At 59.0% G+C, this 10,084-nt stretch overlaps 2 protein-coding genes across 3 annotated transcripts; both read right to left on the reverse strand.

Moving 5' to 3' along the window:
- Positions 1–599: 599 nt before the first annotated feature.
- Positions 600–3,582, reverse strand: NTF4 (neurotrophin 4). Of its 2 annotated transcripts, none has more exons than XM_040457668.1 (3): positions 3,332–3,582; positions 2,188–2,311; positions 600–1,543 (listed from the first exon to the last, which is right to left on the reverse strand). In XM_040457668.1, the coding sequence occupies exon 3, from the start codon at positions 1,529–1,531 to the stop codon at positions 899–901; it is 633 nt and encodes a 210-aa protein (XP_040313602.1). In that variant the 5' UTR covers positions 1,532–1,543; positions 2,188–2,311; positions 3,332–3,582; the 3' UTR covers positions 600–898. The 2 variants fall into 2 exon arrangements, with proteins under 2 accessions (XP_040313602.1, XP_040313601.1); XM_040457667.1 differs by lacking the exon at positions 3,332–3,582 and adding an exon at positions 3,115–3,245.
- A 2,718-nt stretch (positions 3,583–6,300) lies between these two features.
- Positions 6,301–10,078, reverse strand: KCNA7 (potassium voltage-gated channel subfamily A member 7). The gene is made up of 2 exons (XM_040457669.1): positions 9,497–10,078; positions 6,301–8,529 (listed from the first exon to the last, which is right to left on the reverse strand). Exons 1-2 carry the CDS (start codon positions 10,049–10,051, stop codon positions 7,714–7,716), a joined length of 1,371 nt encoding a protein of 456 aa, XP_040313603.1. The 5' UTR covers positions 10,052–10,078; the 3' UTR covers positions 6,301–7,713.
- Positions 10,079–10,084: the final 6 nt, after the last annotated feature.

Consider the following 10,084-nt stretch of genomic DNA (forward strand, 5'->3'; position numbering starts at 1 on the left):
TCAACCCCACTGACCCATTGTTCAGATGGGGAAAAGTGAGGCTACCTTCTGCAGCCTGGCACAGGGTCCCACTGACCCCCTCATTCAGGCTTCTGGGGCCACGTCTCCTTTTGGATTTTCCTGGCCCATTCACCGTCCACATGACCCCTGATTCCAGCCAGGAGTCAGGTCAGTTGGTCAGAACCTCGTGCCACACTCAAGCTGGATACTTCTAAGGTCTATTTCTTTCCCAATATGGGTACAAGTTGGGACAGAAAAGGGAGTAGAAACCTGACTCCAGCTTCCCAGTAGGGCCAAATTCTCCAGTCTCCTGACCTCCGGTCAGTCAACCCTGCTTTTGCTCCTTATGTGACGGGTGGCTCACTACCTCAAAAGAGAACGTTCGAAGCCAACGCTTGCCCCATGTGACCAAGTAAGATTTCTCATTCAAACCCGACCTCCCAGCTACTTGCCTATGTGTTCCAGTTTTTATGCTCCCCCACCCACTTCCTGACAGATCACTTCCTCGTCACTCTCTCCAGGGTGAGCAAGATGTCTTCTGAGATCAAGTGGTTAGCAACTGAGAAGCCAAGGGCCTCTGATGGTCGAATCCACTAGAGTTGATCTGACAAATTGTGTATTAGCGCTGATAAACAGTAGACACTCGGCAACATTGGGCTATTATTATCATCATCATTACCCTCAAGTTCATCCAGGAGAACTCCTACTCATCCTTCAAAACCCCATTTGGTTCCACCACCTGTCTGGCATGGATTGAGCTCTCAGAATCAGAAAGCTGTGATTGTGTGACCATTTCACAAGTTCCCAAACTGAGGCCCGGAGCGGTCAGGCCACCCCTGAGGTCCCTCGGAATCCAGCTGTCTTCTTCCTCTGCCTGCCCAGTTCCTGGGCATGGGCCTCAGGCCCGGCCAGTCCGGCTGAGGAGCGTGCAGACGCAGGCAGTGTCAATTCGAATCCATCGCCAGCCTACGCGGCCCTGGGCATCAGCGGTCAGTGCCCGCACGTAGGACTGCTTGGCTTTGCACTCAGATACCCAGTGCCTCCGGTCCACACCCCGGCAGCCCCCTCCTCCCCCACCGGGGCCACCTTCCTCGGTGCTGTCAGCCTTGCAGCGGGTCTCGAAGAAGTACTGGCGGAGGGGACTGCCACCAGCTGCGGGAACCTCGCCCAGCACCTCCACCTCACGCCCACGCAGGTCCACGGCCGTCCGGCGGTCTGTCACCCAGCCGCTGACCGCATCGCACACAGCCAGCTCTCCCCGGCGACTTGCGGGTGCTGTCTCGCTCGCCCCTCGCCGGCTGCGGTTGGCAGGGCGGCCTGCTGGCTCCCCAAAAGCCCCGGCCTCCAGCAGGAAGAGCAGAGGGGGCCCGGCGGGGGTGCCCCTGGACAGGACTACTCGGGGGGACAGGAGGTCCCACTCAGGGGCTAGAAAGGGGGGCAGTGGTAAGGGTGGGGGGTGGGGCTCCATTGGAACGCTGGGGAGGAGGAAAAGGAGGAGGATGGGGAGGGAGCAGGAGGGGCTGAGGAGCATCTCGCTGAGCACCTGAGGACGGAGGGGAGAGCCAGCATTAGAGATGGGGTAAAAACTGAGTAGGGGACGGGGGACAGCAGGTGGGAGCTCCAGGCGGACCTGGATGCCAGAACCAGGGGGAGGCCCTTGTTCTAGAACCTTAGGAGGGGGACCTTATACTCTAGGACTTAGATACTGCCCAGCTTCTAGATTAATCATAATTGTTCCACTACTATCGCTAATAATAGCCAACAAATCAACGAACGGAGAAACACAGGCTGAGAAGTGAGCAACTTATACCAGGCCACGCAGCCAGCAAATACCAGAGGTAGGACTTGGGCCCCGTCGGAACAACTCCATTCTGCCTCCTACCTCTACACCCGCGAAGAACCCTAAGTCCGGCAGCCTAGAGGAGGTTGGAGGTCTCAAAATGCTGAGACAGGCCATGTTCTGGAATCCTAGCAAGACCCAAGTTCAGCTCAAAACTGCCACCGAGCCGGCGAGACATTTCCTCTGCTATGCGGGGCCTCAGTTTCCCTGTCCCAGAAATTGGCCAGGGGCTGGGAGATAGCGGTGAGGGCGTGGATGCTTCAGTTTTTCTGCAATATTCTGGAAGTCTCTGGTTCTGGGAAAGAGTGGTGTGGAGGGGACTGGGAAGCAGCAGGTGGTTACCAGACCTGTCAGCACCTCCTCCACCTCCAGGCTCCAGGGCTGGGGGCCCCCAGGCTCTGGGGGGCCCCGGTGGGGGACACAGGTGGTCCCCTCCTTCCTGACATCTCAGGAGAGGGTAGGGGCAGCCACCTAGGGGAAGAAGGGAACAGGCAAGTTATATGGGCAAGTGGGGGGAGGGGACGCGAACACTCCCCTTCTCTGTGTTCCTCTTAAAGTGTAGGGTACCCAGGAGTCAAGGCCGCGCCCCCTTCCCTGGGGCCCCTTCCCTGACCAGGTGATGGCTCCTGGCTGGGATGGGAAGCAGATGGGGGAGGTGTGGGGAGCGGCGAGGAGGGCGGTGGGGGAGGGGTGGGAGGGGTAGAGGAGGCTGGAAAAGATTACATCCTCCACGGCCCATTCATCTCCCAGACAGGGCGGGGGCGGTGCTCGTCTGGACCCCCGGGTCCCTGAGGGCCCGCGCTCAAGAAGCCCTGGGTCCCTGAGGCTGCTTCCTGGAATGTTCCATCCTCACAGGACAGGCCAGGGCCCGTCCGACACTTCTATTGCACATACCTGGAGTGGCTGCCTGCTTTGGCTCGGAGATGGGGAAATGGAAAAAGGGGTGTGAAGGGACCCAACCACGCTGATCCAACCTGGACCCGGAGTGTAGATCCCCAGCTACCTCCTCCCTCAGCCCAGAAAGTCCTAGCTCCCAGCTCCCACCTCCCCTGATCAGACCCTAGAGCTCTGGTTCCCAGCTGCCTCCCCTTTTTCACGAGTCCATGATCCCCAGCTCCCTCTCTCACTTGCAGGGGTCCGGGAGCCCCGCGCCCTCCTCCCTCGGACCGAGGAGTCCAGACCCGCCCCCCCCCCCCCCACCAGCGCCCTCCTCCCTCGGACCCGGGAGTTCTGGAGTTTAGGACCCTCCTCCCCAGGGACCCCCGAATACGTACTCCCAGGCCCCTCCTCCCAAAGAAGATTTAGGCCGGGGGGTCTGGTCTCCCGAGACCCTGACGGGGGCGAGCGGCTGCATGGCTGGAGCACTTCCCTCCTGCCTCAGTTTCCTCCGCCAAGCCCCGCCCCCGCAGGCCCCGCCCCCGTCCCTCCCTACCCGGGGGCAGGGCGACCCGGACGCCGGAATCCCGGGGGAGGAGGCGCCGAGGCTCTCACCTGGGGCGCCCTCTTCGGCTCCTCGGCTGCCCCTGGCGCGGCGCGGCTCCTCCTCCCGCTCGCTGGCTGCGGGGACGCCCGCTCGCCCGCCGGCTCCTCGCTGCACACGCTCCGGAGGGCCCGGGCGGGGGCGGGGGCGGGGCGGCGCCCGACGGCGGAGGAGGGGCCGGGGGATCCCGCCTTCCACACGCGTGCCGAGACCTCGGGAGCCCGGCCTGGCTCGCTCAGCTCTTGGCCCGCCTCAGCCCCGGGAGGCCAGGCGCCAGCCCCCTTCTCCCTCAGCCCCGGCAGCCGGGACACCCCCCCCCCCCAGCCCCCTCCTCCCTCAGACCCAGGAGTCCCGGCCCCCAGCCCCCTCCTCCCGCAGAGCCAGGAGCCCTGACCCCCAGCCCCCTCTCCGTCAGACCGGGGATTCAGGTCCCCAGCCCCTCCTCCCTCAGGCCCAGGAGTCGGGACGCCCAAGGCGGTCCTCCCTCAGACCCAGGAGTCCTCACCCCCAGCCCCCTCCCTCCGCAGACCCAAGGCTCCTGACCAGCAGCTCCCTCCTTCCTTAGAGCCAGGAGTCTGGGCCTGAGATTCCCTTGCCTTGTGCTGCCAATTAAGTGTCAATCCCTGGGCAGATTCCCCCCCTCTGCTCTCATCCCCACTTTCCCAGGAGCTCCAGGCTAGACATTAACCAGCTGGACTTGGGCAGCGATAAGGCCCGAGGCCCAGGGAGACAGTGGATATGGGGGAGCTCTCCCACAGAGTCCTGTCTGCTGGAATTTCCTGGGTGGGGACTGGGGAGAGGGTCTGTCCTGAGCTCAGATAAGAGAAATTCAAGGTATTCTAGGGCACAGAGACAGCCAAGGGTATGACTTGGGAACACGATGACCTCTGCCCAGAGAAAGAAAATGAGTAGTGAGGGACAAAGGGAGACATGGGAAGGGCACATAAACAGAGAGAAAGGAGGGACAGAAACCCAGAGAGAGAAGGGGACAGAATCCCAGAAGGGGGACGGAGACCCGTTGAAAAGAGAGAGACCCTAAGACAGACTGAGGTCAGACAAGAGTCCTGGGACCGGCAGAGCCCTTCACCCCTCCCCGGGAGCTATTTCAGGAGGAAAGCTGATGCCCATCTGGGGGGGGGGGGGTCATCCCATACCCCTCCCTCGGCCTAAATATAACATGGCAAGGTGGCAGGAAGGGTGTCCCCGGATTAGGGTGTCCCCTCCTTTTCCCCAGCCTAGCCAAGGCAACATAGAAGGCGCCTACAGTTGTTTATTGTGGGGGGGGGGGAGGGGCACTTTCCAGCCTTCGAGTGTCCCCTCGGGTCACCTCCATGACCTCTCCTGGCTTCTCCACCTCTTCCTTAAGCACCCAACACATCCCACCCCCTACCAGAGAGACTCTAAGTAACTTCCAGCCTCTGATGGAGTAATACAGGTGAGTTTTCAAAGAAAAGTAAAACACTCTCTGTGCCCCTCCCTCTGGATATCTGGCCCTTCCTCCGTGGTTGCCTTCCAGCTTCTGTGGATCCCTTCCCGCCACCCCCCCCCCCCACCCACACACACACACACACACACACACACACACACACACACACACACCGGCCTCTGACCCCCTCCCAGGTCACTGCCCTCCTTCCACCTGCTCTCCCTCCTTCCCCTGGGTGTCCTCTCTCCAAGTCTTGGCTCCTCTCTGCATGGGCTTTCTCCTCTTTGGGTCTCTGTCCTGGGTCCTGGACTCCGCCCTGCGTCTGTCACTGTGAGGAGGTCTGTTCTCCACTTCTGTCTCCAAACGTGTCTTTCTCTCCATCTCAGAGAGAAGTGACCACCTAAACATTCTATTATTTTCTATCTTTATCAAACCCTGCCCACAATAATCTGTACTTTCTTCCATCGCTCTGTATAAAAAGGTGGTTGGGTTAAATCGGGGGGTTCCAAACTGATTTTTTTTTTTCTCCCTCTCTCAGAGAGGGAGAGTGTGCACACAGGTGCAGGGGAGGGGGGGGGCAGAGGGAGGAAAAGAGAGTGAGAGCATCTTAAGCAGGCTCCACACTGAGTGTGGGGCTCGATCCCACAACCCTGGGATCACGACCTGAGCTGAAATCAAGAGTTGGATGCTCAATAGACTGAGCCACCCAGGTGGCCCTCCCCCCGACCCACGCTGAATTTCTTAGCTGCATTCTGAGTTGCCAAGAGGGACCCCATAGAGGTGTGTGTCCCTCAGACCAGATCCCCTGGGATGCCTCACATTGAATCTAGGTAATTTGCAAGTGGGGGGGGTGGCAATAGCTAAAAATAACAACAACAACAACAACATTCTGTAAACCACTGGTTTTAATAAATTAATACAAGTAAAGTACTTTGAATGATGCTTGGCACATAGGAAGCCCTATATGTGTTAGCGATTGAAGCATCCTGCGTCCTCCTCCTCCAAATGCCCTTTGAGTAGCGAAAGTCCTCTGAAAATGTTTGGCTTCGTGACCTAGGGTAACACCTTCCCCTCTGAGCCTCAGTTACTTTGTGAGAAACGAGGCTGTAGGATCCAAGGAGGACCCGTGCCTTCCAGCAGGCTGATGTGGCCATGGGGTCAGGCAGCCTGCCCCCCAGTCCTGGACCCTGGGGATGTGCCACGAGACCTTGGGAAGCCACCCCCGTGATCTAAGACTCTGGTTTCTCCCCTGGAAAATAGAGTGTCAGTTTGTCTGACAGCCTTCCTCAGCTGTGGGAGGATGGGGTGGTGCGCCCTGATTTGAGATCTTTGTGATTCTGTGGAAGACAGACTGTGTGTATCTCTTGGGTTCAGAGGAGCTGACTTTTTCTGCCTTTTTCTTTCTTGGTTACCTTTCTCTTGGGGGCACTCCGGTCTGTTTCTAAGTCTGATGTCTGTCCCTCTCTGGGTGCCTGACACTCCCCCCCCCAGCTCTGTCTCCCACGCTTGATCTCGGTCCCCCCCCCCTTTGGGTTTTCGGCCCCCCCCCCTTCCTCTGAGTCTCTGTCGTTCCCTCTCTCTGGGTCTTTGTCTCCTTCTCCCTAAATCTCTCTTCCTCTCTCTTCGGGTCTTTGTTCCCTCTTCTCTGGGTTTCTATCTCTTTCTTTCTCTGAGTCTCCATTACCTCCCAGGTCTCTGTCCTCTCATTTGTGTTTCTGTCCCCCTAACATGTCTATACACAGTACATACAGTTTGTCCCCTTTTCTCTCCCCTTGTGGCTCTGATCTCCGTGTTTGGAAGCAAAGCTATAGGAGAGGACAGACAGATCGAGAGGGTTTGAATGGCAAAACGATGCAGGTGTAGGGTAAATGGAAGGAGCATCTGCATCTCCCTAGCTCCCCCAGAGGCCCTCTGCGTGAACAACTGAGTCCATTGCTCCAGAACCCAGCCCTGCCCCTTATGGTAAGTGACACCAGGCATGTCAGTTCAGTCCGTCTCTCAGACTCCATAACCCCACACTTGCTCCCTGATACATGATTCCCCCCCGCCAAGTGCTCTTATTCTTGGGTCCTGGTGCTACCAGTAAATGCAGAACAAACCAACATGGCCCTATGGAGCCCATACACACAGTCCACCTCAACCTAACATTCCTACAGGACTCACAATGACACAGCTTGGTGTAACTCAACTCAGCACGGCCCCACAAGACTCACGTGGTTACACAATTCAATACGGTTCATCTCAGTGTAGCCCCCTAAACTTCCAGCTATGTAACTTTACACAATTCAACCCAACAGAACCCTGAAAGATTCCCACAGTCATACATTACAACCCAACTTAACGTGACCTGGAAAGCTCACATTCGACCACTTGACTCTTTGGATTTCTACATGACTCACAAGTTCACAGCATCTAAAATAACATAGCCCTACAAGAGTCACAAAGCCACACAACTTCCAACGTGTCTCAACTCAACTCCACAACACCATGCATGAACATGCAGTCAGTCCCAACGATGCCGTGGATTGACCACCTCACTTGACCCAAAATGGCCCCAGGGGACTCATAAAACCACAGAATCCTGCACAATGCAGTTGGACAAGATTCACCTAGACTCAACAACACAGCCCAACCCAGTGAGGACCTAAAAAACGCAACCATGGGATCAAATCTATGTCAACACTTAACACAAAAGGCTCCGTAAGTCTTGCACAACCCAAAGCAATTTAAACCAATGGAGTCTCTCCATCAACTCAGTATAACTCGTTGCCATTCACGGTCACTTAAGGAAGTACCCATAGGAGCTACCAAACCGCAACTCAAGACCCAACAAGACTCAGTGTTCCCCAACTCGTTACCACTTAACCTAGTTCTTCCTCTACCCAACCCCCTCCCCCTAACCGTCCCTTCTCCCCCTCCCTCCCTCCCTCCAAGGAAACATGAGGTCCTGCTGACCTCCACAGTCCCTCACACTTCGGTGACCATGTGTTTCCCAGGGGGGGCCCAGAGTGGAGGTGGTAGCTCAGGCATCTCTCCGTCCACCAACCCTCCATTGACCTTGCCCTCCAGTGGGCCACAGGGCTGCGTGTCCACATGGCTGTACATTCCGGCCTCTTCGCCCTCTGTCTCCCGGTGGTAAAAGTAGCTGAAGTTGGAGACAATGACCGGCACAGGCAGGGAAATGGTCAGCACACCAGCGATGGCGCACAGAGAGCCCACTATCTTGCCACCCACAGTGACGGGTGCCATGTCTCCATAGCCGACTGTGGTCATGGTGACCACCGCCCACCAAAAGGACTCAGGGATGCTGGTGAAATGGGAATCTTCCCGGTCGGCCTCCGCAAAGTAGACCGCGCTGGAGAAGAGAACCACACCGATGAAGAGGAAGAAGATGAGGAGACCCAGCTCACGCATGGAGGCCCGTAGTGTCTGGCCCAAGATCTGCAGGCCCTTTGAGTGCCGGGACAGCTTGAAGATTCGGAAGACGCGCACCAGTCGGATAACTCGTAGTATGGCCAGCGACATGGCCGGCTGGCCCACGCCCCGTTGCCTGGCTAGCTCGGTGCCTAGCGCCACAAAGTAGGGGAGGATGGCCACAAAATCGATGAGGTTCATCACGTTCTTGAAAAAGGCCGCCTTGCTTGGGCAGGTCGCCAGGCGCACCAGTAGCTCAAAGGAGAACCAACAGATGCACAACGTCTCCACCATAAAGAACGGGTCATCGAAGGGCATGCGAGACAGGGTTCCAGGCACTGGGCTGGAGCCATTCAGCCGAGCAGGGAACTGCAGGGAGGAAGGGGGTCAGAGAGGACCACACCAAGACTGGAACACACTAGAACGGCCACATTTATGGTTTAAATGTCCAACTGCTTCTGTGCAAACTGGTCAGTGGTCACTGCTCCCAGGCCTCCAGTGCCCCAGCTGTCCTAGACTCCTTTCCAGAACCCTGGGGATCATCCCTGCGTGGCTGACTGTATGGTCCCTGATCCTTCACTGGTGGGGCCTCCTAGAATGGTGCCTGAGTGAGACTCAGTCTCTTCCTTCCCAAAGTCCCACCGCAGCACTGATTTTCCAGATGGGGAGTGTCGCCACCCTGGTCCCACTTCCTCGTGCTCTGCCCTCCCTACCCCCAGCCCAGACTCTAATGGTTAAAGGCCTTCTCTGAACACCAAACCCTGCCCTCATGGCCCTCAGCCTGACTTTTTTTTGTGCTGGGTTGCTCCTACCTCAGCCTTCAGGCCTCACTCTTCTGTCTCCAGCTCCCTCCAGCCCATCCTTCTCTTGCTTACAGCCAGCCGCACGGACCCCTGATTCTTCAGTCTCTGCTCCCTTGCTTCATTTCTTAACGTACCTGTCTTCCCGCCCTCCCGCCCTCGGCCAGCCCGTTTCTCACCTGCCTCAACCCCACCCAGTGATAGGAAGGTCCTCCTATTCATATCCTCAGGCCCCGCATCCTTTAAGCTATCCCTTCCCGGCCCCCAGCCCAGCTTTTAAAGGTAAATTCCCCTGGTCAGGCCCGGTCCCTGGGTTGCCCACCTCGCAAGCCTCTTGCCCCACCTGTGATTGGCCACTCCCCCAACAAGCCCACCCCCCCCCAATGCCCCGCCCGCCCATAGCCAGGCCCCACCTTCCCGAGAGGCCCCGCCTCCCAGTGCCCCTCACTCCCGCCTTGTAATTGGCCAGATCCCCGTGGACCCCGCTCAGCTCCTCCCAAGCCCCGCCCCTCTCCACCCAGGACACGCCCCCTCACCGGGCCCGCAGCCGCCACCGCAGCGAGCCCCGGGTTGTCGCGGTCGTTGCGGAAGTCGGGCAGCGTCTCGAGGCAGAAGACGACGATGGAGACGAGGATGACGAGCACGGAGACGACGGCGAGCACGCGCGCGGCCTGCGAACTCTCGGGGAACTCGAAGAGCAGCCAGAGCTGCCGCGCGAAGGCGCGGCGGGGCAGGGGGCGCTCGGGCGGCAAGGGGCAGCCCTCGTCCTCGCGCAGGCGCGCCAGCGCCGCCGCGCCCAGCCCGTAAAAGGCCACCTCCTCCAGGAAGACGTCGAGCGGCACGTGCGCCGGCCGCCGCAGCCGCCCGCCGGACTGGTAGTAGTAGAGCACGGCGTCGAAGCTGGGCCGGTGCCGGTCAAAGAAGTACTCGCGGCGCGCGCAGTCGTAGAAGCGGCCCCGGCGCGCCGGGTCGCCTAGCAGCGTGTCCGGGAAGCGGCCCAGCGTCCGCGCCCGCGTCTCGAAGCGCAGCCCGGCCACGTTGAGCACCAGCCGCTCGCAGCAGCCGCACGGCGGCGGGCACCGCGGCTCCATGGCGCGCGCAGCCCCGGCGACCCGCGGACGGGC

Source organism: Herpailurus yagouaroundi, unplaced genomic scaffold, assembly GCF_014898765.1.
Source record: "Herpailurus yagouaroundi ecotype Mexico unplaced genomic scaffold, PumYag 220, whole genome shotgun sequence".
NCBI lineage: Eukaryota > Metazoa > Chordata > Mammalia > Carnivora > Felidae > Herpailurus > Herpailurus yagouaroundi.